The sequence below is a fragment of the Pempheris klunzingeri genome, chromosome 16 (assembly GCF_042242105.1).
Source record: "Pempheris klunzingeri isolate RE-2024b chromosome 16, fPemKlu1.hap1, whole genome shotgun sequence".
Taxonomy (NCBI): domain Eukaryota; kingdom Metazoa; phylum Chordata; class Actinopteri; order Acropomatiformes; family Pempheridae; genus Pempheris; species Pempheris klunzingeri.
Genome location: NC_092027.1, coordinates 4,429,207 through 4,446,987, shown reverse-complemented (window position 1 = coordinate 4,446,987; position 17,781 = coordinate 4,429,207). Strand labels below are relative to the sequence as shown.

Below are 17,781 nucleotides of genomic sequence, written 5' to 3'. Positions count from 1 at the left end.
GTCAAACAGCTTTAAAGGTTTTTAAACAACTTCCTCTCCACAAAGCTGCTGCTAATACCAATCTGCCACCTCGTCCTGCTACAGTGAAAACACCAAGCTTTTCTGTCGATAAGCATGCAGAACACTTTTTAGCTTCTTTTCCAAAATTCGCAGCTCACAGTAAGAAGGCGTTTAGATGAATATCCTTCATACTTTAATATTTTCATCATCATTGTGAATCAGATCTACTCACACTAACAGTATAACTTAACATGTGTCCAACTGCTCCCTGTTTGAACTTCCTCACTTACTGTAGTTACTCAGTCTTGCCACTAGGTGTCCCAGTTAACTCAGAATCTGACCCAGCTTGTCAGAGACCTTCCTGCCTGTGGACCCTCCTCCTGCTGCACTGTGTCCACCTGTGATTGGCTAAGCTAGCTGTACGTCACTGCTAACTCCTAGTGAGTTAATTTCTGAGCAGGAGAAGAAATTAATCAGCTTCTCTGTCCCGCTCCAAGGCAGAATCAGCAGGTGGGGTCACTTTATTAGTGTTGTTCCTTGGTACTAATTTAGGTCTGCATTGCATCCATCGATCACCATCTGTGTCAGTGAAGGCTGACGTCACTGTAGACTTGTACAGATGCCCGTGTGAAGCGGTCAGACGCCTGTGGATGAGTGTGTACCACACTGCTGTGAAAGTGCAGGTTTTTAAGCACACTCCCAGTGTTTAGACAGGTCCTAACTCCAGCTGTTAGTACGTTAACTCCACTCATTTAGATACACTCAACCACTGAGCTACTACTGTATGTAGTGTTGCATACAAAAGCTGAATAACACAGTTGAACACATTGTTGGGAGCAGAAACAAAAACAGTACTCATAAAAAAAGACATAGCAGATTTTGTCTTTGATTCTAGTCATGAGGTTTTTAAGCAGCATAAACTTGACTGAATGACTTTTTATTTTCCGTTGTTTATCATCACTTGTTTAATCTTGTTTAGTAATATGATTTAGTTGGAGGTCTTGGAGTTCGTTATCCTTCGTCTACATATAGTGTCATTTTTGTGGGCAGCAATTACTTTGAGGAACATGACGTGATATCTTGCAGGATGTTTGTCTCTTGCACACAGCAGTGCCACTCTGAAGTGCTTGTAACACCAGAAATATCTTCATACAACATCACAGTGTTGTGGGCTTTTCATCACGGTAATTATTAGCAGTGGTCAGAGTTGTTGGGCTCAGGTTTTTCAACTTTTCAACAGCTCTGGGATGTAGGAACGTCAAAGCTTAGCATCTGAAAGCTGCTCTGAGCGCAGATAGAGCCTGAATTATGATGATTAAAATGCTTCAGCGCATGTTATCAACAAAAGACCTGCTAAATATAAGACCAAAAGAGCTTCTAGAAGTCCAGCGTGCAGCGGTTGCACCTTGTGAAAAGCTGACATTGGATTCAAATGATGATTGCAGTGCGATTGCCACAGCACATGATGACATGTAGCCACAGTGAGCGGGTGAAAGCCAGGGGGAATTGATTAGTGCCTTTCTCCCATTGGCTCCTGCCTTTTCCACGAGTGTTTGTGTGTGTTGTTCTCTTATGCTTTCGACTAATGAGAGAAGATGAATTATCATTACTCTCACCACTTACTAGTGCTGCCTGTTAGTGGTCTCCATCCATATCTGTCTTGGTGGAAACATTCGTCATACATTAGGCACTTACTGTATATGCAAAGTATTATGAGTTCATGCATCTGCAGTGTGGGTGCTAGTGGGTGATGAATGCTCATCTCCTGCAGTGTTGGTGCCATGTATGTACTGCATGAGCTGTGTTACTGAATGTATGTGCAGTGATGGTGGGTGGAGGCTCAAAGAGACTTTAACACCATACGTGGCAACAGGCCTTTAAATGTGTTCAGTGATGTAGGAGAGTTACATTTGTGTCGTGTGTTTGTGGCGCTCAAACCAGAATACTTCATTACTACTGGTGGGCAACATGGATGAAACCTTTTATCCTGAGATGAATAAATTGATACTGTGATATCTATTAGGGCTGCAGCTAATGTTTATTTATTTATTTTTCCAAAGCAGCCTGTATAATGTCAGATAGAAGTAATAATCTCTCTCTTGACTTCTTCGTATTATACATACAATTTGTAATGACGTATCAGAGACAGTTGCATTAAGCTGGGACCAGAAAGAAAATGTAATTTTGCTTCACATAAATGATTCAGACAATTAATCCACCAATTAATAATCCAGCAGGGCATTACCCATTTATAGATTTTCAAAATCAGATTGAACAGCGCTATTTTTAGTTAATCCAGCAGACTGAATGCCTGTAAAATCCAGGTGCTTCATCACATTGGTCTTTAATTTTAACTTTGCCTTCAGTCACCTACAGCAATACAGCCAGTGCTACTGAAGTCTTAGCTGCTTCTGTATTAATGGTAAAGAAAAATGAAGGAATATTGACTCATAGTATGTTTCCCAACTCAAGCTGCTATGATGATGTGTGTGTGTGTGTGTGTTAGTGTGCCCCTTACCCCCCCGCGACAGCTCTTGATCCTTTTACAGCCTCCATCATTCTCTCCTGCTTCACTTTTGTCCTTTTCAACTTTCTCTTAATTCCCTCAAATCTCTTTCCTCACTCTCTGTGCGCCTCTCCTTTTCACCCCTGAGCCGTTCGCAAACCTGTAGCTTGATGGACAGACAGAAGATTGAAGGAAATAGAGGGAAAGAGAGTAACGGATAGAAGTGCTTACGCGCTTTTCATTAATGTTGCAGTGATGTTGAGACGCAACGGTCTGATTTAGATTTGATTTCTCCACTGCTTGTCGGTTTTTTCTCCGTCCCTGTTGCAGCCTGTCATTCAGAGAAGCTTTTGGGTCAAGTATGTGCGTGTGTGTTTGTGGCATAGAAAGCTGCTCACTAACAGCCAAGAGAGAGAGAGAGGGAGAGAGAGAGGGAGAGAGAGAGGCAAGAGTAACGAGGAAGCGGATAGGAGGAGGAGAGCCAAGGAGGGAGGGGTGGTTTGTGAGAGTGAGAGATCGAGCAGAAGAGAGTGTGAAGCTGCAGCAGCCGGGAGATAAAAGCTTTTCTCTCCCTCTGCCGGCGTCTGCGAGCGAGGGATAAAGCAGAGGAGCGAAGCCAGCAGAGGAAAACTCGAATCCAGGCTGCCTGCTGTCACTGGAGCTCCCGGCTTCCCCCGATCAGCAGGCCTCAGACCACAAACGCACAGCAGGACCAGACACACTCGTGGACACGTATGCAGAAGGGCTCACACAGCTGACCAGGGGACCGCCCAGCCTCGCAGGCACAAACACACACCCATACTCTCCCCAGGACAGCCACACACTTGCCGTTTCTCCACCGTATCAATCGGATCAATGCAGCCATGCTTGTCTGACGGAGCCACGGTTTCCTCCTAGCCGGAGACGCCCTGTGTTCCCGTTTTTTGCTGCCTGCATGTCTTTGTTTTTTTAAGGAGACATGGAGCGCGGACCCTCTTGTCCTAACCTCTGCCGCCGTGCTGTGAGGAGTTCAGGGCTGCCCTTCACTGGACACTGAATCCCTCTGGCTCTGCTCCAAATACACATCTGTACCTGAAGTAGGTCTGCTTGTAGAACTGCATCTTGACAGGACCTCAGCTCAGCCGACAGAGGACCAGTCTCTTCCTCGCTTCCTCCTCCTCTGCCTCAGAGTCCAGCTCCAGCTCCCAACCCAGATGCCTCTTCCTAATTAGATCTAGTGGACGTGAGGAGTTATTAAGAGACGAAAGGGCACCAGAGAGGAGAAACGGAACAAGAGCCTTTTTTTTTTCCCCAGCCTGCAGTTTCTCGTCTCTCCAAAAGACATGGGCTAAATACCCCCCCCACCTCCTGCAAACTGTGGATTTTGTCAGGCTGTTGCATCGTCGCACTGCACCACCTGATGAAGGGGAAGCTCGCCTGAGTAACTGGCAGACTGACAGCAGGACACAGGAGCTTTATGATTGGACAGTACTGGAAAACAATTCCCAGCCAACTCTGGTCCTCAGGGAGTGTGACATTGAGGTTAGGCAGGGGGGGCATCTTTGGACTGTTACCCAGGGTAGAGGCATGTGATGCTAAACTGTCTGGGGAGCTCGAGGTGGAGTCTGTGTGCATTCAGCTGCCTCCAGATTTAGACCGGCACCCTGCTAAGGTGCACGGCAGCATTTTGTGTGTTTTCTGGACTGTGATGAGTCGATTCCACAGGTATCTGTCTGCCCTGGATGATCACTGTAAAGACTGTGAACATGCCTGCAGATTATTTTAATGGGAGAAATTAACAGCAGCGATTTTGCATTCCAAAATACTGACAACAACAGTCCCTTAAGAGGAGGAACACACGAGCTGTAAGGATTGATGCTTCACATGAGACACCAGCTCAATGAGCAGGATAAATCGTGGGAAGGCGACAAGGAGAAGCATCGGGCGGAGAGACGATGCTCTGATTGAGTATTTAACAAGCTGTCAGAGTATTGGCTGAATCTCCCAGCAATCCGTGGCAGCATTGGCTGACTGCACACTATCTCTCACCCACAACCAATCTGGACATCGTGCTGCCTCAGCAAAACGAGACACGGGGCTGGCTGTCACTATCGACAGCATCACTGTTGATACTACTTCCACTACGAGTACTGTGACAGATAGGATTCCTACCAAACTCTGTTTTGTGGCTGACTTGCATTACGGATGTTACTCCCCTCCCTTTGCACTGCAATAACATTACCACAGTAGGAGAGAGGCATCATTAATGCATGACCTCAGATAGATGCTGGATCTGAGCGTAGATGGATCTCTTGGATTACACCGGTACCTGGAACTGACAGCAAATCTCACCATCACTTTGTTTGAGCTTTATCAGCGATGGAAGGAGGAATTTTACTGGAATTGCAGCAGATGATGGTGTTATTTTTCTCACTACACTGAGCAACAGCGGCTCATATTTGAAGGAATTATGACATTGAATCAAGAAGTGAGATAAAAATTGATTCTGATTCCCAGAAACCCTGCAGTACAAACACACCCAGACTTTCACACTCGGTTCTCATGTCACACGCAGACACATGCGATACGTGCGAAGCCGCCGGAGCTTCACTAATGGGCTGAATAGCACCAGACTGCACTACATTTTTCTCTCTCCCACACTCATCATCCTGTCCAACACACTGCCTTACACCAGGTAACAGCTCACCTGCCACAAGCCTGGTGATAAATCAGACGCCTGACCCTAAGAGAATTAATTTTCCTCTCTCATGTGGCTTTACTGACATAACTGTGTCCTCGTGTCCTTGACTATGACAATAATGCTTCTGGGATCGAGAAAACACTTCAAGTAAACCAGTCAGCTGCCTGCACGTATACATACAGTACACCGTAGGGCCCTGAGAGGGGGCAAGGCTGGCCGGTGCACCGCCTGAATCTCAGTCAGGTGAGCTGATGGAAAGAGGAAAAACAGGGGGGAGCTGTGACAGGTCAGGCTACAGCTGCCTCCCCCGTGACTGAACCAATAACTGCCTGAGGAAAAGACGGACTTATCCTCTCTCTCCTTCAGTGACTGCAGACCTCCATCTTTCTCTTCACCCGGTTGTATTTAAGATGGTGCCAAGAAAAACGGAGCTCAACATGTCTTCACATTACTCACAGGTGTCAGATAAATGAGGGAACTCTCAGTCACTTGCCAGCCTACCTGAACATTTCTCTCTAGTGTCTCTTTGTTTTAGTCATGGGATTTTGCTCTCAAACTACTGGAATAATTGTCCAAACCCAAATGAACATTTGTTTTTCCTCTCTGATGGATTAACTGCCTGTATTTGCTGCGGTTATCTTTTTTATACACTGTTTTCTGTCTGCATCAAAGACATGGGGAACTCCATGGGTTGTGTCAGGCCGCCTCAGGAGGGGGAATTTGGTGGAGCCCCCCCACTTTCACCAAAGAAGCGTCTACGTTTCAGACGTAAGCACAAGGGCAAGAAGAACAGGAAAGGAGAGTTGGACCAGGACGACTTTGAGCGGCAAAGAAGCCACGAGCCTGATGAAAGAGAGGAAGAGGATGAAGATGATGAGGAAAAGGCTGCAGTAACAGGAACAGCAGACTCAGATTTTAGGGCTCACATAACAGTGCCTGATACCCAGATGATTCATTCCAAAACTAATCTGCACAGCAATACCCTCTCTCCTGGCTCCGTGAGTGCCAGTTTAGGGGGCCTTTTGGGCAACAGATTGCTTGAAGCGTCCCCTAAGCCCAGCCCAGCATGGAAAGGGGTTTTCTGCTTTCCAGGGGAGGAAGACACTGTTAGTGCCATCATAGATGTATCCAGCATCCCGAGCCAAACCACGACCACCACCCCAGTCAACACAGCCCCAGCTCTGGGAAGTACCACTCCAGGTGGAGGGAGGGTCTGTCGTGTTAGGGAGAAAGTCCAAGGGGTCCTGGAGAAACCTTGGATACTCCGACAAAAAAAGGAGAAAAAAGACAAGTGGAGGGGAGAGAGGGAGGAGAAAGGGGATGGGGGAGTTAAAGGAGGACCAGAAGAGACATTAGGCGTGGTGCAGACACCTTCAGGGAGGGAGCACAAAGGTGTGGTCCATATCCGGGAGGTGGATGGTAAACTGTGCGTGGTGAGGACAGTGTACCCCAGTGACTTCGGCTCTCCAGTGTGGAGGGGAGAGAGTGACGGCGAGGTAGAGGTACGCAAAGACCCCCCTGCCCTGTCTCCGGTCACAGGAAATATGCTCAAAGTCCAACTGTCAGAAGAGGACAAAAGTAGAGCTGAAATGTCTGCAGGGGATTTCCACATGTCCTGTAACCAACTACGGATTCATGAGACTATGGCTGTCAAGGGATTTAGCTTGGACACCCCAGTTCGTGCACAGGAGCAGCTTTCACTGTTGGAGTCGGGCTACGCCAGCGACCTGCCTCTCACCTCTCCAGAAACAGCAGGCACCACTCCCAGTCAGACGGACTGGGCAGGGCTGACCAGTAGCTCATCAGAGAGACTGGACTCCATGATGGAGAGTCCTCTGTCACTGCAGCAACAGGCAACTGTGAAATACCTGCCACAGGTTTGCCCCCCTCTACCTCTACCTCTACCTCTACCTCTACCTCTACCTCTGCCTCCACCTCTACCTCTACCTCTACCTCTACCTCTGTCCTGTCAGCCACACATCGATCACATCTTGGATCTTTATCTGTCTGTCTGTCTTGATGAGTGGTACGACACTTTAATTGATTAATCCAGAGGTTCCTAGTAACTGACTGTTACCAGGCCTCAGAACATTTACCACCTGGCTGTTAAGGTAAAGATAAATCAATCAGTCAATCAACAGAAGATAACTTACTTAGCTACTTATAGTAATACATTAATCGTTTGAGTCATTTATTAAGGAAACAGTTTTGCTGAAGCTTCTCAGAGCCTCTTTTTATATTTAATATCCTAAAATGAATATCGTTGGTCAGGCAAAACAATCGGAGGGAAATTCTGATGGGCATTTTTCACAATTTTCTGACTTTGCTTAGACCTGAAATAAGTGAAACATTAATTGATTATGAAAATAATTGCTATTTGCTGCTCTGCTCATGAAACCTACATTTTATTCTCCTCCCCTGTCTTGATTCTCCTGCTCCTGAAGAAAAGTGAATGGATATAGATATAGATAAAGAGGTCACTTTTAGCCACTGACCACCGTTTTTTTAGTTTCCCAGGAGTAATTTGTTGTTATTCATGAACATATGGTGATGAGAAGTGGAAGTCATACATCTATTTATTTAGGTTTTTTGCAGGAACTTGAACTTTAGTGATGTTGAACCTCCTCTGCATTTTGTTGAGCAACCTGTGAACGCAGAGGTGTATTGTTCTCCAGAGGGGCACTATTGTTGATGTTTATGAGTCTTGGTTTTTGAAGGGTGCCTTTATTGTCATCTGAGCACCATTCAAATCATTCGTTGTCATGACTGGTTGAATGTGTGTGTGTGTGTGTGTGTGTGTTGTTATCAGCCTCTCTCCAGTCTTTCCACCTCTGTCCCCAGAGCCTAATCAACGCAGCACAGGCTGCCTCTCCATTCGCCTTTTCCAGTGTCCTTCCTCCATCCCTCGCTCCCTCTCTTCTCCTTCGCTTCCTTCCATTGCTTGTTATTTTTCTCACACCACACTTACTTACTCACTGCCGACATCTGTTACAGCGTGTGAGACAGACAGGCCGGGTGTTTTCTGTGTGAGAGAGAAGGGTCATTGCTTCAAATGACAGGGTTCTCTCATGCTCAAAACTGGAACTTGTCATTTCCAACCAATTCAATAGCACACAATATAATTATGTGCATCTCTGTGTGTCTGTCTAGTTCTGGTGGTTTGGTTGGCAACTGTTAAGGCCACTTGAGGAGGAGTAGAAGACTGAGATCTGTTCAGATGCTTTCTACCTCACACTGGACTATTTATTTGTCTGTCCTCAACATATTCAACACAATTTTCTGCCTAGTCACAAGCTGGCTGCCGGTATAGCTGGATATTGTTTGAAAGTTTTAAATACACGTGCTGATACAATACCTGAGCTTTGGTTCTTGTTACTTTGAGAGATAGAAACATGTGTTTTCATCCACATTAACTTATAGCAATAAACCAAACAACCCAAACTTTTCAGATGTTAAATGCTGCCACGATGAAATGGTCTAAAACTGGAAAAACCTTTATTTGTATCAGGAACTGTCTGATCGAAGAATAAGTAAACAAGACAGAGTCTTACTAGACATTTATTGCCAATTATTGTTTTTGATGCACAGAGCTACAGACAGATCTTGGTAGCTGCCTAAGTATTATTGAAGTTTTTAGCCCTTCCTCAAAGAAAAATGTATCTTTAAGACCTTTTGCATTGTCAAGAACCTGCAGCGCCTCATGAGTCTGTTTGCTGATGAATGTCTCTTAGTCCTGTTTCTATCTGGTGAAATATAAATGTCAAAGATTCTCTTTGTTGTTCCTCTCTGTTTATTTTGGGGTTTATGTGTTTTTGCATTGATTCATCATTTATTTGTTTGGGCTTTTTGCTGCACTTTTTTTCATTTTCAGTGTCTCCGTTGTTGAATGTGTTGTGGATTTTCATATGCGTTTTTTTTAATTGGCATTGTTTCTGAGGTTTGAGCGTGTTCCTACTGATGGAAATGTTTTGGGCCGTTGTAGCATGTTTGCCCTTCGTATCAGTTTACAGCTGTTAATCAGAGAGGACTCCATCAGCATCACATCAGAGATGACACAAGCTTCAAAAGTCGATAATGCAGTTCACCCACAAATGATGTTATGTTCTGAGTTAAGAGGGTGACTCAGTTTATAAGAACCAGAACCTCAGTCTGTGCAGTGCACGTTTCGATTTGGGTTGTAAAACTGTTCTGGGGCTCACTTGCAGGAGAGATCAGAGAGAGAGAGACTTTCTGTGCTCGCTTACTGCTGCTTGGCTCTACTTCACCTTGAGAATGAAAATGCTGCTGCGGCCACTGCAGTGATACAGCAGATGACGGGCGCTTTTCACATCGGCTGCCACAGTTTGTTCAGTTGTTCTCCACATTACTAAGGCAAGGTGGTAGAGTGTGTGTGTGTGTGTGTGTGTGTGTGTGTGTGTGTGTGTGTGTGTGTGTGTGTGTGTGTGTGTGTGTGTGTGTGTGTGTGTGTGTGTGTGTGTGTGTGTGTGTGTGTGTGTGTGTGTGTGTGTGTGTGTGCAGAAGCTGATGTCATGTCAGCTTGTGTGTTTAGAGCTGATTTGATGCTCAGTTGCTGAGTCATGAGAAGCACAAACATAGAGAGATCCCTGCTTAAGAGGGTTTTTACTGGACAGCAGTGATCAATACTCCTGTCTGTCTGTGTGTGTGTGTGTGTGTGTGTGTGTGTGTGTGTGTGTGTGTGTGTGTGTGTGTGTCGGGGTGGCCCTGTGTTCAGTTTGAAGTGCAGCTGTCCTTTGTACATGGGTTTGTCTGATGCCCCTCTCTGCATAAAAAGGGATTTGAAATGCGCATTCATCAGTGAGGCGGCTGCTTCGCTGAACGTTGAGGGGATTCCTGCCACACATTTAAACCACTGCTCAAATGTGTCCATGTACCTGTCCCACTGTGTCTGAAGCTATTCATCTGTCTATCCTTCATCCACCCATCCATCCGTCGGTTTTGCTTGAGGACCTAAAGCAAAGTACTTTGTGTTCAAGAGCCACTAAAACAATGAAGCCTTCCTGTCTCTCATCCATTCTCCCATCATTATCTCCCCCATCCATCCCTCTCTCTCCCTCCTCCCTCCATAAGCTTCAAAGGGGCCAATGTTTCTAAAAGAGGGCTGGTCCAGAGCCCCAGGGGGCTGCTAGTGGATTATGGGTGTTTGTGGCTGCACTGAACGCCGCACATTTCTGCGTCTGTTTGCACGCTTTATCTGCAGTAACACTCTCATGGCTGAGTCAGACCACACACACCAACACTTACACATTACATACAGGCAGCCAGCAGCAGAGTTACGTCTAATGTAGTGTAGAAACTCATATATCGTGGTCACAGAAGACACACAGCCATTGAAGCCTGTACTGAAGAGGCACGTTAACTCCAGCAAGTCATGTGACCAGTGCTGCAGTCTCTTAATGTGTGTGTAGCCTGTACTTCCTGTAAACTACAATTGGTGGAAATTAGTATGTTTCATTTTCACACACACACAGTTTGTTCAAACTGAGTTTGCAAAAATGCATCTGATTGTTTATCATTCATTGGGGCAGGAAGTCTTGCTGTGCCACAAATCTTAAACTTTCCACAACTGGCACCATCATGGCCGACCAGTGGAGACGACGAAGAAAAACTATAAGACATCAGTTGTGCTTTGAGTCATTTAGCTGACCATTAAAGTAAAAGACAACATTAGATCAGTGTAGTTACTATGACAGGGGACTGTGCTGTTATTACCTCTAAAGTTACAACTTAGAGCTTCAGAGGAGTCAGTGCAGTTAATTAAACAGCTTGTTTTTGGCCGTGTTTGCCAGCTGAATACCCAGCAGGCTAATTTAGCAGAGCAGCTAATGTTAAGTTGACATGCTCTAATGAACATACAGACCGTTAGCTTCACTAAATGGATAAACTAGTGAGCTGGTCAGATGTGTTTACTGCAAAGACTGTGGTGGTTAGCTTACCAAACAGTATGGTTTTCCTCTTAAGTCAAAGGTTCCTGCTAAAGCCAGTAAATGTTGGGTTCAGAGTATTTTATTCTTTTGATGTCAAAGTACCTCCAAGACGGCCACTAGAGGATGTCTTTAAATCGCCAGAAAAAACCTTCATATGTACATTTACATATTGCATAAATGAATAAATGAGTGGCAGACATGCAGATCAGTAAGTGGAGGATGAACTACTGTTGCAGTGGGAGTGTAGGCTCTCTGTGCAGAGGCAGCCCTCACACAGAGTGCTGTATCAATATTCAGCTGGAGGATTAGATGCACTGTATTTCTCTGCACAGGAGATCGTAGATGCATACAGAGAGACGGAGCTCTGCAGGAAAACACAGCAGAGTTCGCATTTGTCGATTCCCATTCAAGGCACCAACTCCATCATGTTTCTTTTATTTGCTGGTCATAATTTGTGTACTCAAGGAGACACTGATAGAACTGTTAACCTGCTAGAAAGCTGCTTTGGATAATGGTGGATATGGTGTCCTTGTTGAAGCAGAGAAGTTGTTTGAGCTTTATTTCTGCACTTATGTGAACATTTATGTCTTTTTCTTTGAATCAATAGGGATTTTAACAAATAGCACTTCGTGTGAAACTGGTAACTGTTGTCAGTTTGCTGTAGTATGTCACCCCCTCTCCTCCTTTGCTGGCCTTGCTACTCTTTTCATCTTTCTTCCCTCCTCTGTCTTCTCCCTCCCCCTCCATGTCTCTCTGGCTGTTGCTGCAGTCTCCTGGCACACACTGGACTTTCATACTGCTCTATATTAGCAGCAGGAAGAGAGACGGAGACAGGAAGACAGTGAGAGAGGGAGGAGTGTAGGACAGAGGGTGAGGGAAGAAGGGATGACAGAAGAATACTGATGACAATGACGGCAGCCAAGCACTGACAGTTACAGCATATACATCACTCTGCCTTTTTCACTGTGGACAGCTGGACCTAAAGAAGGCAAATTGGGAGGAAGAAAAGTGGTTAAAAGTGGATGAAATATCTGCCAGGCTCATTTCTGTTCAGGCCTTCTGTAAAAATGTACTTTATGTCTTTAAAGTACGTCCGAGAGGTGTGTAAAACATCATGTAACATTAGTCATGGGTCAAATAGTACGTGCTTCCAGTGGTACAGGCCAGAAAATGTAAATAATTAAAGGTGAATATTTAAAAAGTAGTTATGGATAATTTAATTAGATTTCATGGCCACTTTCCTGACATATTTTCAATAGACCTGATTTGGTGAATGTGCTTTCTGACTGCAAACAGAATTAAAGGAGGATTATAAAGCACCTAAAAACAACATGAACAACATAAAAAATAAAGTTAATACAAAATCAAACACTGTTCAGGGGGCTGGTAAATATCCCAAGCTCCTGGCTGAGAAAGGAACACAGTCAACACACAGCGTGGTTTCTTGATACATGACCCCGTCTCTAGTGTTTAATGCAACATCAGGCGAAAACAAAGGGGAAGTGATTTGAGGACTGAATGTAGAAGAGGCAGTGGATGAGAGGGCTGAGCAGACTGATCAGCATCTGAGGCAGAGCAGATGAAAGAGCATGAAAAACTGAAGAGACAGATCGAGGTTGGGGAGGGGGAGACAGAAGGAGATGAGGAAGAGGGGGCGAAGTGTTTTTTGGGAAGGGGGGGGTGGCACGAGTTAATGAGCAGGCCAGACGGTGTAGATGATGGAGTGAGGAAATTGGAGGAAAAAAAACCATTACGCACAATGTTGCATTAATATAGAAATACATGAATTCAGATACACGCTGTCTCACAGACAGACGGAGGATTATTGATCTCCAGAGAGATGAATGAGAGGTTCAAAGGGAGACGACAGGTTGAATCAAAGTGACTTAAAACCTCTCCAGCGAGTTCGGGTCTCTGCCGACTCATTGTGCCTGTGACATTACGTGAGAGTTAAGCTCATGTTGTCTGCTGTATATATTGCTATTATAATTCTGGTGAGGAGATTGAGTCAGTGCCTCAAGATAGAACATAATAAAATAAGCCCAATGTTGAATTCCTGTGTGTTTTTTGAGGTGAATGTACCAGGACTCAGGATTGTGGCCTTGCAGCTCAGTTTGTTTCACTACATGTGTCGACACCACTCAACAGAGGACTGCTGTTTCTCCTGCCTGTAGAAATGGTGAATCCCAAAAATAAACTCCGTCTTTCTCCGTCTGTTCCCTCCAGATTTCAGAGATCTATGTGAGCGGCGAGTCAGGCGACCTCACAGCCAAAGAGAAGCTGTTATTATGGAGCCAGCAGGCGACGGAGGGCTACCCCGGCCTCCGCTGTGTCAACTTCACCTCATCCTGGAGCGACGGACGCATGTTCAACGCTCTGCTGCACAGATACAGGTTAGAGGACGAGCAAAGCCTGGATTCAGAATGGGTGCACTGGATTTTTTTCTCAGTAAACAGTAAAGAATAACAGTAAAGTTGTTGATTCAGTAAGCATTAAACCTCTTCTCAGGGACACTTTAAACTGAATTAAACTGCTTGAGATAGAGAAAATCTTTAAATGCACACATGCTGATACACAAGTACTCAGAAAAACTAATTCGTCTGAAGATGCTTCAACAAAACATTGATTTTCAACAGATTTGAAGATAAATACATGTATAGATGTATGTGCAGACTGTTCATTGCAAACAGCTTTGAGTTCATCTAAATATATATAATAAGTCAAGGGTGTTCAATACTTTCTGAATGCTTTTAAACACTACACACAACCAGAAGTACTCATGAATAGATAGACACACACACACACATATATAAAGTACACAAACGTCCCCTCTGTGTCTGTTTTCCAGGCCAGACCTGATCGATATGGAGGTGGTGTCGCGGCAGAGTAACCGGGAGAACCTCGAGCAGGCCTTCGAGATCGCTGAGTCGCTAGGGGTGACCAGACTGCTTGACGCTGAGGGTGAGACTGTTAATCTGAATAAATAAACTGACCAACTGACTCCCTGCCCGCTCAGAGCAAAACAGAGGCTGATTCTCTGACTCTGACTTTATAATACGTCACATTTCAGTAACAGGACTTTGTCTAATTAGAATGTATCCAGGGATCTTTTAGAAAAGATGTAAACATTAGAAGAAGTCTCCCACAGCATATTATTTATTCTGCTCATGTAAGTTTGTCTTGTTTGTTTCCAGCTTTTATTCTGGAAGAACGCCAACATTAGTCCATGCCAGCGATACCTTATGGCTGACTAGTAAACACAGTTTTAGCCTTCATGTCTCCTTTGTTCCGCCTATCTGCAGATGCTCTCTTTATGGCACTATATTTGGTATTTTTACACAAAAACACCTTTAAAATCCTCTCATCATCACCACTATTTATTTCAGGCAAAGTAACATTTTGGCTGATGTTGACATTTTGAGTGCTCTGAGCCTAGTTTGTCAGTTGGAAGTGTGGGATGCTGTTGAGTCCGTGGCTGGTATTGCCTTATATTGCCTGCCACTCAAGCATTGTTGCTAGAAAGTCCCATAACCCTCACATCCAGCCAACAGCTGACACAAACTGGCCACAGAAAAATAAGTGGGTGATTTGTAGTAGTCTAGTAGTTAAACTGCTGGGTTGTTATTATATCTGCACACTTATTTCCACATGTTAATTCTAATGTGTAATTTTCCGTCTCTCTCTTCAGACGTTGATGTTCCGTCTCCAGATGAGAAGTCGGTCATCACCTACGTCTCCTCCATCTATGATGCCTTCCCCAAAATCCCTGAGGGAGGAGAGGGCATCGCTGCAAACGTGCGTCTCATTCTGCTCCACCCATTCGCACCACTTTTACTGTGCAACCGTTTCTAACAGTTTGAGCTCCTTAAACATGGATCTTGCACTTCTCATTTTAATTGCATCCCTCATCTTGCACACATTCACACTTTATGTTTGTACTTAAAAGCCTATTATTTGTTCTAGTTAATAACCTGTTACAGCCATGCAACATTAGTTAGAATAGTTACTTTTTAAAATACTTCCAGCACTACAACAACACTCATTTTTCACTTCATTCTCAGCAGAAATGTTATTTCCATTTTGTTTGCTTGTGCAGCTTCATGAGTAATGACCTGGAACTTACAAATAATGATGCAATTAATTGAACAGTGTGAACAGTCATTTATTATAAACAACTTTTTTTCAGGCTCCTAAAATGAAGCCTATCTGCTACACTTTTTGAGGCAGTCTGCATGTTTAATGTGTGATCTGAGAAATCACTCTTTCTCTCCGTCTCCCTCCCTCCCTGCTGTCTCCTCCTTCTATTCTCTCCTTCATCATCAGGAGGTGGACCAGCGCTGGTCAGAGTACCAGTCCAGGTTCTCCTCTCTGCTCCAGTGGAGCCGCCAGCATACGGCCCTCATGGCCAACAAGAACTTCCCACAAAACCCTGTGGAACTGAAGGTGGGCACCCAAAATTAGTTTGATGCAGATTTAAAACAGTTTTTTACTTATTGAGCTCTTCATCACATGCAGGCAGTCTTTTTGTTACTTTTCTGTTAAGTTTGTGTTCACAGACGCACAAAGACAGAACAGAACTTATTTGAAAATGGTTTCGGCTGAGGTTGGAATCAAATGTATGTGTAAAGTCTTTTCTCAGCCTTTTCTCCTCAGTCCCACCAACATGCAGCCAGAAAAACAGGGAGCTGACAGGCAATTTCTGTAAAACCCTGAGAGAAGAAATAAAGGGAGAGAGGGAGGGGAGGGAGGGAGGGAGGGCAAGTTTTTTTAGGGGATTTTTTAAAAATCGCAACAGCTAAGAGGCAGACTGCAAATGGAGGAGAGAGAGTTGGAATGATATGCAACAAATATTGCTGGCTGGAATCAAACCGGTGACCGTGTGGCCATGTGGCATACCAAGAGACAGTGGTTAAATAAAATGGACAACAGCAGACAGAGGTGTAAGGTGAGCAAGAGGGAGTGAAGAATTCAGATAAAAAGGAATTAATTTGAAGAGGATAGGCATGATGTTGATGTTGAGAACAATAATGTGAGAAAGTGTTAGCATGATGCAGTGAGTGAAATAATGGTTGACACGATGTCTAAAGATCAGGAGAATAGAAGGAAAATAAAGCAGTCAAGTCGCTGGAGATGACAGGTGAGAAAACTGGCTAATGATCACCCAGGGAGACACTGTGATTACAAAGCTTTTACCTCCAATAACAGGTATCGACGTCGTGTTTGACCTTAAACAAAGCATGTGTTAGTATTGACCCCACTAACACTCATCAGCACCTCTTGTCTCTGTCCTCCCTCAGGCACTTTACAACGAGTACGTCCATTTCAAAGAGACGGAGATCCCTGCTAAGGAGATCGAGAAAGGTCACATCGAGCACCTCTACAAACTGCTGGAGGTAAGAACGAAGAGAGCGAGGACGGAGAAGAACATGAATGGGGGTAAAAGAGAACAGGGCGGCGGGATGGAGGAGAAGGTGGCCAACATTTAGCCCCATGTGCAGAGCTCATTGTGCATCATGGGGCTCAGCTCAAGGGGATCAGGAGTTTGTCAATGAGAGAAAAAGAGACAGAGAGTTTTGTTATTAGTGTTTTTGTGCGAGTTGAGTCATACATTTGTCACCTGAAGCAAAGTCATTTCCACCGTTTTGCTGTTATCAATGCAGCAGATTGTTTAATTGAACAGAAACACATGATAGCTGATAATAGTTCCTCCTTTATTCTCACTCAGCTGATGTTAAGAGAGTTTGTGTCCGTGGTGTGACTTATGATCACTCTTAGCTGTAACTGTTATGTAATGAGGCTTTTCATAGAGTTTGTTAGTCTTAGTGTTATACGGTGTGTGCATTTTCACTGAAGTATGATTGGATGTTGAATATATACTGTGTGTGCAGGTGTGGATAGAGTTCGGTCGTATTAAGCTTCCTCAGGGCCTCCATCCCAATGACCTAGAGGAGGAGTGGGGCAAACTCATCCTGGAGATGCTGGAGAGAGAAAAGGCTCTAAGGCCGGCCGTGGAGAGGTACACACACACTGATACACACACACTGATACACACACACTGATATCCACTTCCAGCAGGACGCATGCAATTCAGTCACAAACGCTGATGCAACTCCTTATGTTCAATTTCTCATCAAGCGTGACTTTCAGGGACATGCCCCTTTAACCTCATTGTATATGTGTGTGTGTGTGTGTGTGTGTGTGTGTGTGTGTTCAGGCTAGAAGTGCTGCTTCAGAGGGCCAATAAGATCCAGAACATGGCTCTGGACTGTGAGGAGAAACTGACCCTCGCTAAGAACACACTCCAGGCTGTGAGTACTGACCCTGTCATCGGTTCACTTCAGTCATTTTATTATTCCAGATGGGAAACGTTACAGTCAGCCAGGGGCAAAAACAAAGACTAAAGTACAAAGATAATTCCTGCTCATATAATATACAAAACACAGTGATACTCAATCATACAACAAGACATTCTCTAAAATACTAAATTACATGTGCAGACTAAGCAGCGTTGTTGTAGGGGAAACAGAGGAGTTTTTAGTCGTGTTGCACTTGAACCTACAGCCTGAGGGAAGAATTTCAAACTCAGAGTGAAGGGGGGTCGGTGGGACACCCATCACCCTGCCAGCCGCCTTCACAATAAAGCTCCGGTG

At 44.7% G+C, this 17,781-nt stretch overlaps 1 protein-coding gene across 1 annotated transcript in view; it reads left to right on the top strand.

Annotated features, from left to right (window-relative positions):
• macf1a (microtubule actin crosslinking factor 1a) overlaps positions 1-17,781 on the top strand; it is a 199,157-nt gene that overhangs the window by 83,020 nt on the left and 98,356 nt on the right. The window contains exons 6-12 of the mRNA XM_070846005.1: positions 13,358-13,524; positions 13,980-14,092; positions 14,820-14,926; positions 15,455-15,574; positions 16,429-16,524; positions 17,020-17,147; positions 17,346-17,439. Of these exons, the coding sequence (XP_070702106.1) occupies positions 13,358-13,524; positions 13,980-14,092; positions 14,820-14,926; positions 15,455-15,574; positions 16,429-16,524; positions 17,020-17,147; positions 17,346-17,439 (825 nt within the window). The remainder of the gene's footprint in view (positions 1-13,357; positions 13,525-13,979; positions 14,093-14,819; positions 14,927-15,454; positions 15,575-16,428; positions 16,525-17,019; positions 17,148-17,345; positions 17,440-17,781) is intronic.